We start from the raw sequence: 23,788 nt of genomic DNA, 5'->3' as shown, positions 1-23,788 counted from the left end.
TTACAATGCTCTGCTGGAATTTTAGACCATTCTTCTTTGGCAAACTGCTCCAGGTCCCTGATATTTGAAGGGTGCCTTCTCCAAACTGCCATTTTTAGATCACTCCACAGGTGTTCTATGGGATTCAGGTCTGGACTCATTGCTGGCCACCTTAGAAGTCTCCAGTGCTTTCTCTCAAACCATTTTCTAGTGCTTTTTGAAGTGTGTTTTGGGTCATTGTCCTGCTGGAAGACCCATGACCTCTGAGGGAGACCCAGCTTTCTCACACTGGGCCCTACATTATGCTGCAAAATTTGTTGGTAGTCTTCAGACTTCATAATGCCATGCACACGGTCAAGCAGTCCAGTGCCAGAGGCAGCAAAGCAACCCCAAAACATCAGGGAACCTCCACCATGTTTGACTGTAGGGACCGTGTTCTTTTCTTTGAATGCCTCTTTTTTCTCCTGTAAACTCTATGTTGATGCCTTTGCCCAAAAAGCTCTACTTTTGTCTCATCTGACCAGAGAACATTCTTCCAAAACGTTTTAGGCTTTTTTCAGGTAATTTTGGCAAACTCCAGCCTGGCTTTTTTAGGTGTCGGGGTAAGTGGGGTCTTCCTGGGTCTCCTACCATACAGTCCCTTTTCATTCAGACGCCGACGGATAGTACGGGTTGACATTGTTGTTCCCTCAGACTGCAGGGCAGCATAAACTTGTTTGGATGTTAGTCGAGGTTCTTTATCCAACATCCGCACAATCTTGCATTGAAATCTCTTGTCAATTTTTCTTTTCCGTCCACATCTAGGGAGGTTAGCAACAGTACCATGGGCTTTAAACTTCTTGATGACACTGCACACGGTAGACACAGGAACATTCAGGTCTTTGGAGATGGACTTGTAGCCTTGATATTGCTCATGCTTCCTCACAATTTGGTTTCTCAAGTCCTCAGACAGTTCTTTGGTCTTCTTTCTTTTCTCCATATTCAATGTGGTACACACAAGGACACAGGACAGAGGTTGAGTCAACTTTAATCCATGTCAACTGGCTGCAAGTGTGATTTAGTTATTGCCAACACCTGTTAGGTGCCACAGGTAAGTTACAGGTGATGTTAATTACACAAATTAGAGAAGCATCACATCATTTTTCGAACAGTGCCAATACTTTTGTCCACCCTCTTTTTTATGTTTGGTGTGGAATTATATCCAATTTGGCTTTAGGACAATTCTTTTTGTGTTTTTTCATTTAAGACAAATTAAATGAAGATAATAATACCAAAGAATTTGTGTTTGCAATCATTTTCAAGAAGAAACTGAGTATTATCTGACAGAATTGCAGGGGTGTCAATACTTTTGGCCACAACTGTATAACCTGTCCTCTCCATACATCTCTGCCCTAATATCCTGATACCTCCATACATAATCTCCAGTAGATAACCTGTCCTCTCCATACATCTCTGCCCTAATCTCCAGATACCAACACACACATAATCTCCAGTATATAACCTGTCCTGTCCATACATCTCTGTGCTAATCTCCTGCTTCCTCCCCACACATAATCTCCAGTATATAACCTGTCCTCTCCATACATCTCTGCCCTAATCTCCTGATACCTCCCCACACATAATCTCCACTTTATAACCTGTCCTCCCCATATATCTACGTCCTAATCCCATGCTTCCTCCTCACACATAATCTCCAGTATATAACCTGTTCTCTCCATACATCTCTGCCCTAATCTCCTGCTTCCTCCCCACACATAATCTCCAATATATAACCTGTCCTCTCCATACATCTCTGCCCTAATCTCCTGATATCTCTCCACACATAATCTCCAGCATATAACCTGTTCTCTCCATACATCTCTGGCCTAATCTCCTGATACCTCCACACATAATCTCCAGTATATAACCTGTTCTCTCCATACATCTCTGCCCTAATCTCCTGATACTTCCACACACATAATCTCCAGTATATAACCTGTCCTGTCCATACATCTCTGCCCTAATCTCCTGCTTCCTCCCCACACATAATCTCCAATATATAACCTGTCCTCTCCATACATCTCTGCCCTAATCTCCTGATATCTCTCCACACATAATCTCCAGCATATAACCTGTTCTCACCATACATCTCTGTCCTAATCTCCTGCTTCCTCCCCACACATAATCTCCAGTATATAGCCTGTTCTCTCCATACATCTCTGCCCTAATCTCCTGCTTCCTCCCCACACATAATCTCCAATATATAACCTGTCCTCTCCATACATCTCTGCCCTAATCTCCTGATATCTCTCCACACATAATCTCCAGCATATAACCTGTTCTCTCCATACATCTCTGGCCTAATCTCCTGATACCTCCACACATAATCTCCAGTATATAACCTGTTCTCTCCATACATCTCTGCCCTAATCTCCTGATACTTCCACACACATAATCTCCAGTATATAACCTGTCCTGTCCATACATCTCTGCCCTAATCTCCTGCTTCCTCCCCACACATAATCTCCAATATATAACCTGTCCTCTCCATACATCTCTGCCCTAATCTCCTGATATCTCTCCACACATAATCTCCAGCATATAACCTGTTCTCACCATACATCTCTGTCCTAATCTCCTGCTTCCTCCCCACACATAATCTCCAGTATATAGCCTGTCCTCTCCACACATCTCTGCCCTAATCTCCTGACACCTCCTCACACATAATCTCCAGTATATAACCTGTCCTCTCCATACATCTCTGTCCAAATCTGCTGATACCTCCCCACACATAATCTCCAGTATATAGCCTGTCCTCTCCATACATCTCTGTCTTAATCTCCTGATACCTCCCCACATAATCTCCACTATATAACCTGTCCTCTTCATACATCTCTCTCCTAATCTCCTGATATCTCCCCACACATAATCTCCAGTATATAACCTGTCCTCTCCATACATCTGTCTTAATCTCCTGATACCTCCCCACATAATCTCCAGTAGATAACCTGTCCTCTCCATACATCTCTGCTCTAATCTCCTGATACCTCCTCACACATAATCTCCAGTATATAACCTGTCCTCTCCATACATCTCTGCCCTAATCTCCTGATACCTCCCCACATATAATCTCCAGTATATAACCTGTCCTCTCCATACATCTCTGCCCTAATGTCCTGCTTCCTCCCCACACATAATCCCCAGTATATAACCTGTCCTCTCCATACATCTCTGCACTAATGTCCTGATATCTCCCCGCACATAATCTCCAGTATATAACCTGTCCTCTCCATACATCTCTGCTGTAATGTCCTGATATCTCCTCACACATAATCTCCAGTATAACCTGTCCTCTCCATACATCTCTGCTCTAATCTCCTGATACTTCCTCACACATAATCTCCAGTATATAACCTGTTCTCTCCATACATCTCTGTCCTAATCTCCTGATACCTCCACACATAATCTCCAGTATATAACCTGTCCTCTCCATACATCTCTGCCCTAATCTCCTGATACCTCCCCACACATAATCTCCAGTATATAACCTGTCCTCTCCATACATCTCTGCCCTAATCTCCTGATACCTCCCCACACATAATCTCCAGTGTATGACCTGTTCTCTCCATACATCTCTGTCCTAATCTCCAGTATATAACTTGTCCTCTCCATACATCTCTGCCCTAATCTCCAGTATATAACCTGTCCTCTCCATAAATCTCTGCCCTAATCTCCAGTATATAACCTGTCCTCTCCATACATCTCTGCTGTAATGTCCTGATATCTCCTCACACATAATCTCCAGTATAACCTGTTCTCTCCATACATCTCTGTCCTAATCTCCTGATACCTCCACACATAATCTCCAGTATATAACCTGTCCTCTCCATACATCTCTGCCCTAATCTCCTGATACCTCCCCACACATAATCTCCAGTATATAACCTGTCCTCTCCATACATCTCTGCTCTAATGTCCTGATATCTCCACACACATAATCTCCAATGTATGACCTGTTCTCTCCATTCATCTCTGTCCTAATCTCCTGCTTCCTCCCCACACATAATCTCCAGTATATAACTTGTCCTCTCCATACATCTCTGCCCTAATCTCCTGCTTCCTCCCCACACATAATCTCCAGTATATAACCTGTCCTCTCCATACATCTCTGCATTAATTTCCTGATACCTCCCCACACATAATCTCCAGTATATAACCTGTCCTCTCCATACATCTCTGCATTAATCTCCTGATACCTCCCCACACATAATCTCCAGTATATAACCTGTCCTCTCCATACATCTCTGTCCTAATCTCCTGATACCTCCCCACACATAATCTCCAGTATATAACCTGTCCTCTCCATACATCTCTGCCCTAATCTCCTGATACCTCCCCACACATAATCTCCAGTATATAACCTGTCCTCACAATGCATCTCTGCCCTAATCTCCTGATAACTTCCCATCTGGTCTTTACAATATCTCAATCTTCGCTTTCGTTTTGCCTGCTCTTTACATCGGTGTCACGGATGTGTCAGAGGCTGCAGACCATTGCACTGCATCTGCCTGCAGTAGGTCTGGGTTGTTTGCTTTGCAGACTAGTGGCCACCTCACCTCCCCGGCGCTAAATGACCACACCTGGACCTGGGTGATTATAACTCCCTACTTCCTGTTGGGATGTGGGGTGTTATTTCCTGTTTTCACTTCTCTTTTGAGACTTGGACCTGTAGCAGTCTGCTAGCGTCCTCTTGGAGTTTGGAGGACGTTGGTATGGCAGTCTGAGTCTACTCAAGCCAAGTGTCCCCTTTGTTGTATTTATCCTTGCTGTCTTTAGTGTTAGTGGGATTGACTAGCGCTTATGCTGTCCTTTCCAGTGCGGGGCTTATTGCCAGGGTCACACAGGGATTAGGTATGCTGCTCGGCGATAGGTGCGAAACCTATAGAGGGACGACAGGACAGACAGGGTGATGTTAGATCAGTTCAGGGGTCTCCATTTCCCCCTTCTCTAGTGTTTGGTTCCCCTTCCCTTATCCCTTGCACTTAGTCTACACTGTGCGTGACATTTGGCTTCAAGATTTCTCTCGTGCTTCCTCCATGTGCTGGATTTTGCTACCCTTACCAGTCTGACTCTCTCCAATCTTTAAAATCAACCCAAAAAAACCATCTCTACAGAAAAGCTAACAATAATCCTGCTGCCTCCGCACCACCACCTGATCAGCTCCTACCCTCAGCCCTTTCCTTCGATTGTACACCCCCACGGGCAGGGTCCTCTCTTCCTCTTTATGGCTTTTGTCTCACTTTATTTAAGTATACCCTTTTTTTGGAAGTCCAGCAACAACTGGTGTAAAGGGTATAGATAATATTGGAATAATTGTTTGTTTTGGCCACTGTAGGACAATCACTGGCACTTAGTCGTTGTAAAGTAGTGTTGATCCGTGGTGTTACATTCGGGCCTTGGACCTTTCAGTCACAGCTTGAATTCCCTAATTACCTATTCACCTTTCACTACTTTCGCCCCTTGTGGAGTCACCGGCAGAATGGAGTCGGTTCTTATGCTCGTGTGATTGGCATAGCTCAGATCTGAGGAATTCAAGGTGGATCAGAAAGCTATCGCCGCTGTTATTTGCTGGAATGGTCAACAGGCACAACCGATGTGGCTCCCATCGCTTTCTGCCCACATTGCGGGGTGCTGATGGGTGGCTGTAACTTTCAGGGGTCTACTGGTGGCCCCCATTGTTGTACCCCAATGTACTCCATTGATTGAAAAATAAAACAGTTACCTCTCAGAAAATTGTGACAATAAATTTACCATATATTATATATATATTATGTGGTGTAGTTACCACTATGTCAGCTAGGGGGCGCTGTGTGGGTGTCCCAGGACGGGTGTACAGGCACATTCAGTGTGGTAACAGGAGCAGGGTCCTAAATGACCATTATGGGTCTCAAGGTGGGTGGCCTTGGGATGAAGGCTCCAGGGTGTATTGATCATCAGAGGTACTGCTGATCTTTCTGTTACACTGTGTCAGGGAAGCCTGTGTGTCTATACAACCTTTAGTGATGTCATAGCCATGTGATCCCCTTTGGGAGTGGTTACAGGGCTATGTAATTGAGGTGTTTTGCACATGTGAGAGAGAGTGGAGGGAGTCTGTCAGAGTGTGGACAGACTTCCATGTGTCCAGGTGGGACACTACAGAGAGTGTATATGGGGAGGACTACAGCTCCCAGCATGTGCTGAGACTCTCGGTCCGAGTCTGAAGCCACGGACATTTCTGTTCCTTTGCCTGAAGTGAAGGTTACATTTCAGTGTTATGCTGTCTATGGTTTATGGAGCAAATAAACCTCATGAACTTTGGGAAGAACCTGCCTCATGATTGTCTCCCGCTGCACCTGAGCGAGTCACATCCCTACAATTGGTGGAGAATGCGGGCAGCGATTCCCAGAAGCACGTGTGGCAGCGCTGGCGATTCTGAGCCAGGAGAGCAGACGGTCTGACAACCGTGAGTAATACTGACCGAGGTCAGAGAAAGTGACTGTGTTAATATTTGTGGGATACCTCTGAGGAGAAGAGGCGTCCAGGAACCTGTGTGGCCGACACAGATAACAGACAGGAGTCTGTGTTGCACTGACCAGGGTCAGTGAGAGACTGTGTTCCTGGAGGGGTCAGTGAGCAAGGTCCTGGAGGGTCAGTGTTGGGAGGTTCTGGGAGAGGAATCGGATCCCTGGAACACGTGATATGACCTTGGACCTGGTGAGGCGTGTGTTGGGCAGTCTCAGGCGGAGACGGATGTCCTGAAGAGCACCCGCTGAGCCCCTGGACCTGGTGAGGCTGGTGTGTTGGGAGACCCTGGGAGGAGGGTCGGCTCCCTGAATAGCACCCAGTGTGCCCTGTGTGTTGGACGGTCTCAGGTGGAGACGGTACGTCCTGAGTGGCACACGAACAGGACATGTGAGAGACTGTGCATGAGTTTTTTTTTTTTTTTGTTTTTTTTTTCTTCTTTTCCTCTGCAAAACCTGAAGGTGCTTGCTGTGGCTCAGTGGGGTCACGAAGGTCTCGCAGCATAGGGACCTGGTGTTTTCTTTAAGGGATCTGCCCTGGGAGCATTGGTAGCAGACGCTGTCTGTCTACGCCATCCTGCTGCAGCTTTATGGAGTGTAACTAAGCGGATACAGTAGTTGTGGCTTTACACAACTATTAAGGGTGAGTACCCTGTATCATTGCTGCATAACCCATTATACCTGCACTGGTAAGGCCCTATGGTTGCACTTTTGTGGCTTTTTTATCTTTGAGGGTGACAAGCGGCTTCCAGAAACCCGGCGGGGTTACGAAGGTGACAAGCGGCTTCCGGTGGATCGGCGGGTCCACGAAGATGGCGCAGCAGGAGCTGCAGTGACACCAGCCGCTGTGTGTGTGTGTGAACAGCAGCCGGAGGTGCCGGTGATCAGTGACAGCAGGAGCTGTGGTGGTGCCAGCAAGGACTTGTGTGGTATCGTTAAAAGACAAACTGTGGCCTAAGAGGTTCTGCCGGACGGACATGGGGAAATCCCAAAAGGGGGCGGTGACCCAAAAGGGGGCGGTGACCCAAAAGGGGGCGGTGACCCAAATTGGAGTGGTAACCCATAAAGGGGTGGAGTCCCAAAAGGGGGCGGTGACCCAAATTGGAGAGGTAACCCAAAAAGGGGTGGAGTTCCAAAAGGGGGCGGTGACCAAAATTGGGGTGGCAACCCAAAGCGGGGTGGTGGTCCAGAAAGGGGCCAAGTGTGAAGAAGTGACAGCACTAGGTGTCTCAGTAGGTATGTCTGGAGTACCGCAGTGTATGTGCAGGTCTTTTTCAGAATGTGGAATATCCTTTCCGGGGAGTAATGATGGGCCACAGATGTGTACAGTGATGCTGCACCGGGAAGGAGCCTTTGGTCGGCTGGACTCAGAGAGTCAGGTGACTCTGACAGGAACGCCTCTCGATTTCTCTCTGACCGAGAAAAACGTCAGGGTTCACTGTAAACACGGGGTCACGTTGAACTATGCAGTAGACACAGTAGTGTTTGAGGGGACCAAAGGTGGCGAGTGCCAAGGTAGCGGGATACCACGGGACTTAGTCTATGCCTGGGAGAGGGGCCGGGACTTTCTTTTGTTTGATGACGTTTGGTCGGACGATGGAGATGCTTCGACTGTGGGGCCAGCGGACACTGAGACAGTGACGGCTCCTGACATGGACAGGTCAGAGGTAGAACTGACCAGAGGAAGAAGTACATCTGCCCAACTGATGGACCTGACGTCTCGTGATAAGACAGATGGTGGGCTGGGGGATGAGACGGCTGGACTAGACACATTGGTGCTGGACGGTAACTGGAGGGTTCACTCGACTGGTGTGACTGACCCAGTGGTACCCTTTGATGATATAATTAAAGAGGTAGTGGTGAGACACGTGCTGGCCAAAAGAGAACAAGATCATGAGATACAGCTGATAAAGGAGACTGTAACAGAACATGTCGAACGGGAAAGAGTCCTAAGGCAAGCAGCTGAGCACAGAGTGGATGAGCTGGAGAAGGAAGTCTCTGAGCTCAGAGGTCACCTGTCAGCATGTAAAACCATGAACAAGACCCTGTTGGAAGATATGGAGGTGCTCAGAGAGGCCCAAGAGAAGCATCAACAGGAGATTCTCAGGAGAGAGGATCAGCATCGCTACCTGGCAGAGGAGCGAGATAAAGTTCTGCAAGAACTCAGTGGAGTAGTAAAAGGTCTTCTGCAGAAGAAGTGGATGGGCGAAGACGTACAGCGGCCTTGCCCGACTGATAGCAAGGCAGAACTGCCAAAGCCCATCTTGGAGAAGGGTCCTGAAGACTGTAAATCTCAGGAAGATGGTGAGCCAAGAGCTGCACAAGACAGTCACCCGGTCTTGGCAGATACCATGAGGGAAGTGTCCGTGCGGAACCCAGAGCCATCTGTCCAGGATGAGAGCAAGTCCATGACCTTCAATTGCGTGATGGAGGTACCCGAAGACATGCGAGAAGCGTGTGCCAGCGAAGGTGTGCATGAGACCTTTAAAAAGGCAGTAAAGGCCTATAGTGTGAGCTGGGCACCAGAAACAGACCAGTTGGTGATACTGGCAGAAACGGAAGACACAGAGAGAAGGGTGGCTGTCCTGAAGGAGATGCACCTACAATGTCTCCGCACGAAACAGATGCTCGTGGAGCGTAATAGGAAAGCCACTCGATGTCTGGAGCTTGCAAGGGAAGCACAAAGTCGGCTGGGCTTTGTGGAAGACATAATTCCGGTACCCAGAAATCTGGTGGGGAAAGTCGTTGGCAGACTTGGAAAGGTGATGCAGGAGATGGTGAAGCGATCCTGTGTGAAGAGAGTGAGGATCCCACCTGCTGGTGAAATCCAAGTCGTTATTGAAGATGACATGGTTCCTGTCATTGTGGTTGGTTCGGTGGAAAGCATTGAGACGCTTCGCATGCTCCTGGAATATCGGGTAGCGTACCTGAAGGAGATTGAGCAGCTAAGACAGGATCGACTGCAGATGAATAAGCAGATACAGAACGTCAGGTGGCGTCCACCTCCAACCCAAGTTGTAAAGACCCGAAGGGATCCTACAAAGAATGAAAGGACAGGTAGTCGAAGACAAGAACGTCGAGAGTCCGCAAGTGGCAGTTCTAATCTTAGTAGCATAGGCACGAGACCCGGTGGTGGACGTAGCAACAGAGGGTCAGACTCATACCAGCCAGTTAGCCCAACTGGGCGTGGGACTCATGACCGTATGAACCGGGAGAGTCAGCTAGTGAGAGAAAGGTCGGGTGATGGAGCGCACTGCAGACAGATGGAGACTAAAGAGTGCCTGGTCACCCTGACGGACTTTGACGGGAAGGCCAAAGCCCAAGGCCGAGATATTGACTGCTGGGGGAGGGGGAGGCCTAACGTAAATATGATGCAGTATGACTGCCGAAACAGATGGAGACGGTCCTCTCGATTGGTAGGGCAAGGTGACATGAGTGCCCGGTCTCAAGATCCCTGGGTGATGTCATGTGTTCAACCCCACAAGTTTGAACAGAGGGGGGAGGTATGTGGTGTAGTTACCACTATGTCAGCTAGGGGGCGCTGTGTGGGTGTCCCAGGACGGGTGTACAGGCACATTCAGTGTGGTAACAGGAGCAGGGTCTTAAATGACCATTATGGGTCTCAAGGTGGGTGGCCTTGGGATGAAGGCTCCAGGGTGTATTGATCAGCAGAGGTACTGCTGATCTTTCTGTTACACTGTGTCAGGGAAACCTGTGTGTCTATACAACCTTTAGTGATGTCATAGTCATGTGATCACCTGTGGGTGTGGTTACAGGGCTATGTAATTGAGGTGTTTGGCACATGTGAGAGAGAGTGGAGGGAGTCTGTCAGAGTGTGGACAGACTTCCATGTGTCCAGGTGGGACACTACAGAGAGTGTATATGGGGAGGACTACAGCTCCCAGCATGAGCTGAGACTCTCGGTCCGAGTCTGAAGCCACGGACATTTCTGTTCCTTTGCCTGAAGTGAAGGTTACATTTCAGTGTTATGCTGTCTATGGTTTATGGAGCAAATAAACCTCATGAACTTTGGGAAGAACCTGCCTCATGATTGTCTCCCGCTGCACCTGAGTGAGTCACATCCCTACAATATATATATATATATATATATATATATATATATATATATATATATATATATATACACACACACACACAAAGTTGTGTGAAAGAGTGCTTGCTCCTTCCTGGGTTCCTTTTCTTTTGCATGTTTGTCACACTTAAATATTTCAGACACCAGGGAAAAAGAAATCCAAACCTACAGGGCCCTGTGTGAAAAAGTGTTTGCCCCTCCCCCTTTTTAAAACATAAATTAACTGTGGTTTATCACACTCAGGTCCATCATCTGTCAAACGGAAATAAAGCGGGTTTCCATGTTACTGGTAGCATAAAGGCTCTGGAAAAGTGAAATGGCTCCTCACCCCCCAAAAGAAATTCAACAAATTCTGAGCTCCCAAATTCAAATGCCCCCCTCCTCCCCCTTCAAAGCCCCAGTGTGTCTAAATCACATTCAGAGCCCACATGTTTGGCATTTCAGCAGCGAGGAGAGCCCGCCTAATTTACGGGTGCATGTCACCAGAAGCATGAGCTGGGCAGAATGTACTGGTCACTACAACGTACTGGTCACTACAATGGCAGTTTGCAATTTTCACTCAGCAACACCCATTGTTTCTGGAAAACACCCATGGAGTCACAATCATCACTACACCTGTCGATAAATTCCCAAAAAGGGTATAATTTCCAAAATAAGGTCATTTGAGGGGGATTCTGCTTTTCTAGCACTTAGGGGCTTTGCAAATGGAATCCGCAAAATATTCTACCAAAATCCGTGCTACAGGAGGAAAATAACGCTCCGTCCCTCCCGAGTCTCTCCATGTGGCTAAGCAGTACTGTACAGCCACATTTGGGATATTTTCATACTCAGCAGAATCTATGGGACAAATTTTGGTGCCATTTGGTGCCAAATTGCCATTTGCCATTTTGGTGCCACCCATTTCCCAGTGTGAAAATGTAAAATCTGGGGCTAAAACAAAATTTTGGTGGTGGAAATGTAATTATTTTTTTCTTCACTGACCAATGGTATAAAATTCTGTGACACATCTGTGGTGTCAATATGATCACTGCACCCCTAGATGAATTCACTGAGGGGTGCAGTTTGTAAAATGGGGTCACTTATGGGGGTTCTGCTATTCTGGCACCTCAGGGGCTCTACCAATGTGACAAGTCACCCTCCAAAAAGTCCAGCAAAATCGGAACTCCAATATGACGCTTCTTCCCTTCTAAGTTTTGCTCTGCGCCTCAAAAGTAGTTATCAGCCACATATGAGGTATTGGTGTACTCAGTTGAAATTGCACAACAAATTTTGAGGTCCATTTGCCCGTTACCCTCGTGAAAATAAAAAATTGGGGATAAGGCTAGTTTCACACTAGCGTTACAGGGCGTAGCGCACGGCCACCGCTAAGCTCCGCCCTGGCCACGCCCCCTCCGGTCAGTTCCTCCTCTGATCGCATGACGCTGCATGCGATCAGCGTACCCTATATTTAGCGTTGGGTACGCTGGTCATGCACTGGTATGATTTTGCCGGAGCTTGCGCCCTTTTGGCGCTGCGCCGAGTGCACAAAAATGCAACAGTGCGTTTGGCGCACGTCGGCGCAGCACCAAAAGGGCGCATTCGCCGTCAAAAGTGTACCAGCGCACGACCAGCGTACCCAACGCTAAATATAGGGTATGCTGATCGCATGCAGCGTCATGCGACCGGAGGAGCTGGCGGGGGCGCAGCCGGCGGCGGAGTTTAGCGGCGGCCATGCGCTGCGCCCGGTGACGCTAGTGTGAAACTAGCCTTAAAGACTTTTTATGGGGAAAAAATGTGATTTTTTTTTATTTTCATGGCTTAACATATTAAACTTCTGTGAAGCACCTGGTGGTTAAAGAAGCTCACCACACATCTATATAAGTTCCTTGAGGGGTCTAGCTTCCAAAATGGGGTCACTTGTCGGAGGTTTCCACTGTTTAGGCACATCAGGGGCTCTCCAAACGTTTCCAGCAAATTTTGCATTCAAAAAGTCAAATGGGGCTCCTTCCCTTTCGAGCCCTGCCGTGCGCCCAAACAGTGGTTTTCCCCCACATATGGGGTATCGGCGTACTCCTGAGAAATTGCACAAAAACTGTATTGTGCAATTTCTACTGTTACAAGGCTCAACGTTATAAACTTCTGTGAAGCACCTGGGAGTTCAAGGTGCTCAGCATACATCTAGAGAAGTTCCCAGAGGGATCTAGTTTCCAAAATGGGGTCATTTGTGGGGGGTTTCCACTATTTAGGCACATCAGGGGCTCTCCAAACACGACATGGCATCCGCTAATTATTCCAGTAACCTTTACATTCAAAAAGTCAAATAGCGCTCCTTCCCTTCCGAGCCCTGCCGTGCCCCCAAACAGTGGTTTCCCCCATATATGGGGTATCAGCGTACTCTGGAGAAATTGCACAACAAATTTGGGGGTCTATTTTTTCCTGTTAACAATGTGAACATAAAAAAATAGGTCTACGGCTATCTGCCCACGTAGCGTTTTAAACCGGACACTCAATACCGGACTCCTTCCAAAAAATGCGCGGTTTTTTCCGCGCGATTTTACCGTGATTATGTTCGCGATTTTCGCGTGCGAAATTCAAGCACTTTCCAAGCGATTTGAAGCATCGTTTGGAAAGTGATTGACAGGTTGGTCACACTCGTCAAACATAGTGTTTGACATGTGTGACCAGGTTTTTACTATTGAGGCCGCCTATGCAGCATCAATAGTAAAAGATAGAATGTTAAAATGCTAAAAAAAAATAAAAAAATCGGGGTATATTTACCTTCCGGCGTCCTGCGCTGCCATCCCGGGCCTCAGCGTTCCCAGCGATGCCTTGCGAGACCTGTGATAATGTTGGTCTCGCGTTGCTATAATGATCTCACGAGACCGCTAGTCACGCGAGACCACGTCATCACAGGGCCTTGCCGCAAGGCATTACTGGGAACGCTGAGGCCCAGGAATGCAGCGCGGGACGTCGGAAGGTAAATATACCCCGATTTTTTTATTTTTTATTCTTTTTTTTTTACAGGGGTATGGTACCCAGGGCCTGGAGGACAGTCTCCTCTCCTCCACACCGTGGGTACCAACCACACATGAGACGCTTAACTTCCATCACGATGGACATAGCCACATGCGGGAAGTAAGCGATTCTCATGCATTCCTATGGGTGCGGAATCGCGGCAATTCTTAGCGATTCCGCACAAAAGAATGAGCATGCTGTGATTTTTTCCGCGATGCGATTCCGCCGTGGAAAAAAGCGCAGCATTAGCACAGCGTGTGCGGAATGCCATAGGAATGCATGGGGGGCGTTCTGTACGAGTTTTTTAACCCCTTCATGACCCAATCTATTATGACCTTAATGACCTGGCCATTTTTTGCAATTCTGAACAGTGTCCCTTTATGAGATAATAACTCAGGAACGCTTCAACGGATCCTAGCGATTCTGAGATTGTTTTTTCGTGACATATTGGGCTTTCATGTTAGTGGTAAATTTAGGTCAATAATTATTGCGTTTATTTGTGGAAAAAATCAGAAATTTGGCAAAAATTTAGAAAATTTTGCAATTTCCCACATGTCTACTTTACATCAGCACAATTTTGGAAACAAAATATTTTTGCTAGGACGTTATAAGGGTTAAAAGTTGACCAGCGATTTCTCATTTTTACAATAAAATTTACAAAACCATTTTTTTAGGGACCACCTCACATTTGAAGTCACTTTGAGGGGTCTATATGGCAGAAAATACCCAAAAGTGACACCATTCTAAAAACTGCACCCCTCAACTACTCAAAACTACATTCAAGAATATTATTAACCCTTCAGGTGTTTCACAGGAACTAAAGCAACGTGGAAAGAAAAAAATGGACATTTTAATTTTTCCAACAAAAATTTTCTTTTAGCATCAATTTTTTCATTTTCACATGGGTAACAGGATAAAATGGATCCTAAAATTTGTTGGGAAATTTCTCCTGAGTACACCGATACCTCATATGTGGTCATAAACCACTGCTTGGGCACACGGCAGGGCTCAGAAGGGAAGGAGCGCCATTTGACTTTTTGAAATGCAAATTACTTCTAATCGTTAGCGGACACCATGTCGTGTTTGGAGAGCCCCTGATGTGCCTAAACAGTGGAAACCCCACAATTCTAACTTCAACCCTAACCCCAACACACCCCTAACCAAAGCCCTAACCCCAACACATCCCTAACCCTAATCCCAATCCTAACCCCAACACACCCCTAACCCTAACCACAACCCTAACCCTAATTTCAACCCTAACCCTCTTTCCAACCCTAACCCTAATTGAAAAATAAAAATAATTTCTTTATTTTATTAGTTGATCCTGCCTATGGGGGTGATAAACGGGGGCCGGGCTTTATTTACTTTTCATTCTATTTTGATCACTGTGAGAGTTTATCACAGTGATCAAAATGAATGAATGGAAATTGCAGCCGCCATTTTCCAATATGGCGGCGCCCATGGTCCGGGAACCGCGGGACACCGGGAGCCATAACGGCACTCGGTGAGTACTGGGGGGTGGGAGGAGGGGCGATCGGAAGCCGGGGGGAGCGAAGGGAAGGCGGGGGGGGGGGGGAGATGATGACAGCGGCGGCACATCGCCGCTGTCATTCAGTGGCAGGGGGAAGATCGCCCCAATTAACGGGTGGGGGGGTCGGATCACTGTCACCAGCCATGTCCGATGCTACAGCAGCGTCGGACATGGCTGGATTGTAATATTTCATCAATTTTCATTGATGAAATATTACTATCGCTATGATTGGCTGTTTCACTAATCTAATCCTATCCTGTGTGATACTGACTGCTGAACTGTGTATCTAATCCTCTCCTGGGTGTTACTGACTGCTGAGCTGTGTATCTAATCCTCTCCTGTGTGATACTGACTGCTGAGCTGTGTATCTAATCCTCTCCTGTGTGATGCTGTCTGCTGAGCTGTGTATCTAATCCTCTCCTGTGTGATACTGACTGCTGAGCCGTGTATCTAATCGTATCTAATCCTCTCCTGTGTGATACTGACTGCTGAGCTGTGTATCTAATCCTCTCCTGTGTGATACTGACTGCTGAGCCGTGTATCTAATCCTCTCCTGTGTGATACTGACTGCTGAGCTGTGTATCTAATCCTCTCCTGTGTGTTACTGACTGCTGAGCCGTGTATCTAATCCTCTCCTGTGTGATACTGACTGCTGAGCCGTGTATCTAATCGTATCTAATCCTATCCTGTGTGATACTGACTGCTGAGCTGTGTATCTAATCCTCTCCTGTGTGTTACTGACTGCTGAGCTGTGTATCTAATCCTATCCTGTGTGATACTGACTGCTGAGCTGTGTATCTAATCCTATCCTGTGTGATACTGACTGCTGAGCTGTGTATCTAATCCTATCCTGTGTGATACTGACTGCTGAGCTGTGTATCTAATCCTATCCTGTGTGATACTGTCTGCTGAGCCATGTATCTAATCCTATCCTGTGTGATGCTGTCTGCTGAGCTGTGTATCTAATCCTATCCTGTGTGATACTGACTGCTGAGCTGTGTATCTAATCCTATCCTGTGTGATACTGACTGCTGAGCCGTGTATCTAATCCTGTCCTGTGTGATACTGACTGCTGAGCCGTGTATCTAATCCTCTCCTGTGTGATACTGACTGCTGAGCCGTGTATCTAATCCTCTCCTGTGTGATACTGACTGCTGAGCTGTGTATCTAATCCTATCCTGTGTGATACTGTCTGCTGAGCCATGTATCTAATCCTGTCCTGTGTGATACTGACTGCTGAGCCGTGTATCTAATCCTCTCCTGTGTGATACTGACTGCTGAGCCGTGTATCTAATCCTCTCCTGTGTGATACTGACTGCTGAGCTGTGTATCTAATCCTCTCCTGTGTGTTACTGACTGCTGAGCCGTGTATCTAATCCTCTCCTGTGTGATACTGACTGCTGAGCCGTGTATCTAATCGTATCTAATCCTATCCTGTGTGATACTGACTGCTGAGCTGTGTATCTAATCTTCTCCTGTGTGTTACTGACTGCTGAGCCGTGTATCTAATCCTATCCTGTGTGATACTGACTGCTGAGCTGTGTATCTAATCCTATCCTGTGTGATACTGACTGCTGAGCTGTGTATCTAATCCTATCCTGTGTGATACTGTCTGCTGAGCCGTGTATCTAATCCTATCCTGTGTGATGCTGTCTGCTGAGCTGTGTATCTAATCCTATCCTGTGTGATACTGACTGCTGAGCTGTGTATCTAATCCTATCCTGTGTGATACTGACTGCTGAGCCGTGTATCTAATCCTGTCCTGTGTGATACTGACTGCTGAGCCGTGTATCTAATCCTCTCCTGTGTGATACTGACTGCTGAGCCGTGTATCTAATCCTATCCTGTGTGATACTGACTGCTGAGCCGTGTATCTAATCCTGTCCTGTGTGATACTGACTGCTGAGCCGTGTATCTAATCCTCTCCTGTGTGATACTGACTGCTGAGCCGTGTATCTAATCCTATCCTGTGTGATGCTGACTGATGAGCTGTGTATCTAATCCTCTCCTGTGTGATACTGACTGCTGAGCCGTGTATCTAATCCTCTCCTGTGTGATACAGTGTATCTAAGCCTAGGTGTGATACCCTCTGCTGAGCCGTGTATCTAATCACGTATCTATAGTGTGTGATACCGCGCTGTGTATCTGAGCCATGCAGGCAGGTCCTATAAATCCTGCTGTTACCTTCTTCAGCGATGCAATGGTGGTCTGATCCTCCTGCGACAGTTTCAGGGCGGTGGCCACCTTGGCGGCGTTGACCACGATCTCGGCGTTCAGCTCCCGGCATTTGCCCATCAGCCGCTTCTCGTTCTCGTAGGATTTCTTCAGGACGGCGTGCAGCTTCTCGTACTCTACCCTGAACTTGTCCAGACTCTTGTCCCCCGTCAGCTCGCTCAGCACCTCCTGGAAGTCCTTCTCCAGGGCCTCAAACGCGTTCTCATCCATCAGACTCTTCTCTGGCTTACCCTGCAAGAAGAACAACTGGTCAGGAAGGGGTTAAACAAAAAAAGGACTATTCCCAGGATGCTGTACATGGGACCTCCAGCAGTATCCTCAATGAGGGGTCCTTGGCCTGAGATGACCACACTGGACGCTGCGGTGACCTGATCCTACCTTCCAACAATCTCATGCATCTACATGGAGTGAGAGCCACAGGTCCTGCAGCACTGGCGCCCCTCATGGCCGGGGGTCTTCGCTCCTGCAGCTCTAGTGATGTGAGCTCCCTGCACATGTGGAGGGTGACCGGGATGATGGGCTCACCTAGGCGGACTGCTAGATGACTGTACAGATCCAGCACTGGCACTGATTATTCACTATGGAACCTGAAGGGTTAATGGATAACAAGGGGGCACGCCGACTCTCGGTACAGGAGCGGTGTGGTGGGAGACACTGATCGTGTCCCGTGACTGGAGATTTCCCTGCTGGTGATCCCCTGTATGAGGGACGAGCCAAAGCCAACACTCTACAGATGACACGAGCGTCATGGGGATCACTGCGGCGTCACGGGGATCACTGCGGCATCATGGGGATCACTGTGGCGTCACGGGGATCACTGCGGCATCATGGGGATCACTGCGGCATCATGGGGATCACTGCGGCATCAATGGGATCACTGCAGCATCATGGGGATCACTGCGGCATCAATGGGATCACTGCAGCATCAATGAGGATCACTGCGGCGTCACGGTGATCACTGCGGCGTCACGGGGATCACTGCGGCATCAATGAGGATCACTGCGGCGTCACGGGGATCATTGCGGCATCAATGAGGATCACTGTGGCGTCACGGGGATCACTGCGGCATCAATGGGATCACTGTGGTGTCACGGGGATCACTGTGGTGTCACGGGGATCACTGCGGCGTCACGGGGATCACTGCGGCGTCACGGGGATCACTGCGGCGTCACGGGGATCACTGCGGCGTCACGGGGATCACTGCGGCGTCACGGGGATCACTGCGGCATCACGGGGATCACTGCGGCATCATGGGGATCACTGCGGCATCATGGGGATCACTGCAGCATCAATGAGGATCACTGCGGCGTCACGGGGATCACTGCGGCATCATGGGGATCACTGCGTCACGGGGATCACTGCGGCGTCATGGGGATCACTGCCGCGTCACGGGGATCACTGCGGCGTCACGGGGATCACTGCCGCGTCACGGGGATCACTGCGGCATCATGGGGATCACAGCGGCATCATGGGGATCACTGCGGCGTCACGGGGATCACTGCGGCATCAATGGGGATCACTGTGGCGTCACGGGGATCACTGGGGCATCAATGGGATCAATGCGGCGTCACGGGGATCACTGCGGCGTCACAGGGATCACTGCGGCATCATGGGGATCACTGCGGCATCATGGGGATCACTGCGGCGTCACGGGGATCACTGCGGCGTCACGGGGATCACTGCCGCATTATAAGAACTCTTGCAGCACAATAGGGGGGATTACGGCACCACGGGCTCCTGATATCACATGGATCATTGTGGCCTACAGGGATCAGTCCATCCTTCTGGATGAGCTTAGAAAGGAGAACTGCAACTCCCAGCACGCCTAACATGTGACACAGATCAGATACCCGTCATTTCAGGTGACTAGTGTCTCCCACTACCAGCCACAAGCATCTCCAGGGCACACTGGGACTTGTAGTTCCCCGACATTAGATGGGCCATAATCCGTATGTGTTGACTTATAACCGGGCAGAGCCCATCCTCTCCTGATGCCCCGCCCTCCTGGTGCTCCCCCCTCCTCTCCCGGTGTTCCTCCTCTGCTCCCGATTCCCCCCCCTCCCGGTGCTCTCCCCTCTCTCGATGCTCCCCCCTCCTCTCCCGGTGCTCCTCCTCCGGTGCTCCTCCTCTCCCGCTGCTCGCTCCCCCCCTTTCTCGGTGATCCCCCTCCTCTCCCGGTGATCCCTCTCTCTCCCAGTGCTCCTCCCCTCCACTACCAGTATTCCCTCTCTCTCCCGATACGCCCCCTCCTCTCCCGGTGATCCCCCCTACCTCTCCCGGTGATCCCCCCTCCTTCTCCCGGTGCTCCCCCCTCCTCTCCCGGTACTCCCCCTCCCTCTCCCGATGCTCCCCCCTCCTCTCCCGGTGATCCCCCTCCCTCTCCCGGTACTCCTCCCTCCTCTCCCGGTGATCCCCCTCCCTCTCCCGATGCTCCCCCCTCCTCTGCCGGTGATCCCCCCTCCTCTCCCGGTGATCCCCCCTCCCTCTCCCGGTACTCCTCCCTCCCTCTCCCAATGCTCCCCCTCCTCCTCCCGGTACTCCTCCCTCCTCTCCTGGTGCTCCCCCCTCCCTCTCCCGGCGCTCCCCCCTCCTCTCCCGGTGATCCCCCCTTCCTCTCCCGGTGATCCCCCCTTCCTCTCCCGGTGCTCCCCCTCCCTCTCCCGGTGCTCCCCCTCCCTCTCCAGGTACTCCCCCCTCCTCTCCCGGTGCTCCCCCCTCCCTCTCCAGGTACTCCCCCCTCCTCTCCCGGTACTCCCCCTCCTCTCCCGGTGATCCCCCTCCTCTCCCGGTGATCCCCCTCCCTCTCCCGGAGCTCCCCCCTCCTCTCCCGGTGATCCCCCCTCCCTCTCCCGGTACTCCCCCCTCCCTCTCCTGGTGCTCCCCCCTCCTCTCCCGGTACTCCCCCTCCCTCTCCCGGTGCTCCCCCCTCCTCTCCCGGTACTCCCCCTCCCTCTCCCGGTACTCCCCCTCCCTGTTATCCCCCTCCTCTCCCGGTCATCCCCCTCCTCTCACGGTACTCCCCCCTCCTCTCCCGGTGCTCCCTCTCCCTCTCCCGGAGTTCCCCCTCCCTCTCCCGGTACTCCCCCTCTCTCTCCCGGTGATCCCCTTCCTCTCCCGGTGATCCCCCTCCTCTCCCGGTGATCTCCCTCCCTCTCCCGGTGATCCCCCTCCTCTCCTCTCCCGGTACTCCCCCTCCCTCTCCCGGAGCTCCCTTCCCCTCTCCCGGTGCTCCCCCTCCTCTCCCGGTGCTCCCTTCCCCTCTCCCGGTGCTCCCCTCCCCTCTCCCGGTGCTCCCTTCCCCTCTCCCGGTACTCCCCCTCCTCTCCCGGTGATCCCCCTCCTCTCCCGATGCTCCCCCCTCCCTCTCCCGGTGATCCCCCTCCCTCTCCCGGTGATCCCCCTCCTCTCCCGGTGATCCCTTCCCCTCTCCCGGTGATCCCCTCCCCTCTCCCGGTGCTCCCTTCCCCTCTCCCGGTACTCCCCCTCCTCTCCCGGTACTCCCCCTCCTCTCCCGGTACTCCCCCTCCTCTCCCGATGCTCCCCCTCCCTCTCCCGGAGCTCCCCCTCCCTCTCCCGGAGCTCCCCCTCTCTCTCCCGGTGATCCCCCTCCTCTCCCGGTGCTCCCTTCCCCTCTCCCGGTGCTCCCTTCCCCTCTCCCGGTACTCCCCCTCCTCTCCCGATGCTCCCCCTCCCTCAGCTCCCCCTCCCTCTCCCGGTGATCCCCCCTTCTCTCCCGGTGATCCCCCCTTCTCTCCCGGTGCTCCCCCCTCCTCTCCCGGTTATCCCCCTCCCTCTCCCGGTTATCCCCCTCCCTCTCCCGGTTATCCCCCTCCTCTCCCGGTGCTCCCTCTCCCGGTACTCCCCCTCCTCTCCCGGTGATCCCCCTCCTCTCCCGATGCTCCCCCTCCCTCTCCCGGTGATCCCCCTCCCTCTCCCGGTGATCCCCCTCCTCTCCCGGTGATCCCTTCCCCTCTCCCGGTGATCCCCTCCCCTCTCCCGGTGCTCCCTTCCCCTCTCCCGGTACTCCCCCTCCTCTGCCGGTACTCCCCCTCCTCTGCCGGTACTCCCCCTCCTCTGCCGGTACTCCCCCTCCCTCTCCCGATGCTCCCCCTCCCTCTCCCGGAGCTCCCCCTCCCTCTCCCGATGCTCCCCCTCCCTCTCCCGGAGCTCCCCCTCCCTCTCCCGGTGCTCCCTTCCCCTCTCCCGGTGCTCCCTTCCCCTCTCCCGGTGCTCCCCTCCCCTCTCCCGGTGCTCCCTTCCCCTCTCCCGGTACTCCCCCTCCTCTCCCGATGCTCCCCCTCCCTCAGCTCCCCCTCCCTCTCCCGGTACTCCCCCTCTCTCTCCCGGTGATCCCCCCTCCTCTCCCGGTGCTCCCCCCTCCTCTCCCGGTTATCCCCCTCTCTCTCCCGGTTATCCCCCTCCTCTCCCGGTTATCCCCCTCCTCTCCCGGTGCTCCCTCTCCCTCTCCCGGTACTCCCCCTCCCTCTCCCGGTGCTCCCCCCTCCTCTCCCGGTTATCCCCCTCCCTCTCCCGGTGCTCCCTCTCCCGGTACTCCCCCTCTCTCTCTCCCGGTGATCCCCCTCCTCTCCCGGTACTCCCTTCCCCTCTCCCGGTACTCCCCCTCCTCTCCCGGTACTCCCCCTCCTCTCCCGGTGATCCCCCTCCTCTCCCGGTGATCCCCCTCCCTCTCCCGGTGATCCCTCTCCCTCTCCCGGTGATCCCCCTCCCTCTCCCGGTGCTCCCCCTCCTCTCCCGGTGCTCCCTTCCCCTCTCCCGGTGCTCCCCTCCCCTCTCCCGGTGCTCCCTTCCCCTCTCCCGGTACTCCCCCTCCTCTCCCGGTACTCCCCCTCCTCTCCCGGTGATCCCCCTCCTCTCCCGATGCTCCCCCTCCCTCTCCCGGAGCTCCCCCTCCCTCTCCCGGAGCTCCCTCTCTCTCCCGGAGCTCCCTCTCTCTCCCGGTGCTCCCCCTCCTCTCTCCCGGTGCTCCCCCTCCTCTCTCCCGGTGCTCCCTTCCCCTCTCCCGGTACTCCCCCTCCCTCTCCCGGAGCTCCCTCTCTCTCCCGGAGCTCCCTCTCTCTCCCGGAGCTCCCTCTCTCTCCCGGTGCTCCCCCTCCTCTCCCGGTGCTCCCTTCCCCTCTCCTGGTGCTCCCTTCCCCTCTCCCGGTACTCCCCCTCCTCTCCCGATGCTCCCCCTCCCTCTCCCGGAGCTCCCCCTCCCTCTCCCGGTACTCCCCCTCTCTCTCCCGGTGATCCCCCCTCCTCTCCCGGTGCTCCCCCCTCCTTTCCCGGTTATCCCCCTCCCTCTCCCGGTTATCCCCCTCCTCTCCCGGTGCTCCCTCTCCCTCTCCCGGTACTCCCCCTCCCTCTCCCGGTGCTCCCCCCTCCTCTCCCGGTTATCCCCCTCCCTCTCCCGGTTATCCCCCTCCCTCTCCCGATGCTCCCTCTCCCTCTCCCGGTACTCCCCCTCCCTCTCCCGGTTCTCTCCCTCCCTCTCCCGGTTATCCCCCTCCTCTCCCGGTTATCCCCCTCCCTCCCGGTGCTCCCTCTCCCGGTACTCCCCCTCCCTCTCCCCGTGCTCCCCCCTCCTCTCCCGGTTATCCCCCTCCCTCTCCCGGTGCTCCCTCTCCCTCTCCCGGTACTCCCCCTCCCTCTCCCGGTTATCCCCCTCCTCTCCCGGTTATCCCCCTCCTCTCCCGGTGCTCCCTCTCCCTCTCCCGGTACTCCCCCTCCCTCTCCCGGTGCTCCCTCTCCCTCTCCCGGTACTCCCCCTCCCTCTCCCGGTGCTCCCCCCTCCTCTCCCGGTTATCCCCCTCCTCTCCCGGTACTCCCCCTCCCTCTCCCGGTTATCCCCCTCCCTCTCCCGGTTATCCCCCTCCTCTCCCGGTACTCCCGCCTCCTCTCCCGGTTATCCCCCTCCTCTCCCGGTGCTCCCTCTCCCGGTACTCCCCCTCCCTCTCCCGGTTATCCCCCTCCCTCTCCCGGTTATCCCCCTCCCTCTCCCGGTTATCCCCCTCCTCTCCCGGTACTCCCGCCTCCTCTCCCGGTTATCCCCCTCCTCTCCCGGTGCTCCCTCTCCCGGTACTCCCCCTCCCTCTCCCGGTTATCCCCCTCCTCTCCCGGTGCTCCCTCTCCCTCTCCCGGTACTCCCCCTCTCTCTCCCGGTGATCCCCCTCCTCTCCCGGTACTCCCCCTCTCTCTCCCGGTGATCCCCCTCCTCTCCCGGTACTCCCCCTCTCTCTCCCGGTGCTCCCTCTCCCGGTGCTCCCCCTCTCTCTCCCGGTGATCCCCCTCCTCTCCCGGTGCTCCCTCTCCCGGTGCTCCCTCTCCCTCTCCCGGTACTCCCCCTCTCTCTCCCGGTACTCCCCCTCTCTCTCCCGGTGATCCCCCTCTCTCTCCCGGTGATCCCCCTCTCTCTCC

At 52.3% G+C, this 23,788-nt stretch overlaps 1 protein-coding gene across 2 annotated transcripts in view; it reads right to left on the bottom strand.

The window, feature by feature from the left end:
• The window catches only part of CFAP58 (cilia and flagella associated protein 58), a 96,761-nt gene that overhangs the window by 72,677 nt on the left and 296 nt on the right, over positions 1–23,788 (bottom strand). For both annotated transcript variants that reach the window (XM_073553064.1, XM_073553063.1), the window contains exon 2: positions 17,321–17,602. In XM_073553064.1, coding sequence (XP_073409165.1) covers positions 17,321–17,602 — 282 coding nt within the window. The remainder of the gene's footprint in view (positions 1–17,320; positions 17,603–23,788) is intronic.

The sequence above is a fragment of the Dendrobates tinctorius genome, unplaced genomic scaffold, assembly GCF_039654945.1.
Source record: "Dendrobates tinctorius isolate UK_male_01 unplaced genomic scaffold, ASM3965494v1 ptg000196l, whole genome shotgun sequence".
NCBI lineage: Eukaryota > Metazoa > Chordata > Amphibia > Anura > Dendrobatidae > Dendrobates > Dendrobates tinctorius.
This window is presented reverse-complemented; position numbering and strand designations above follow the sequence as displayed.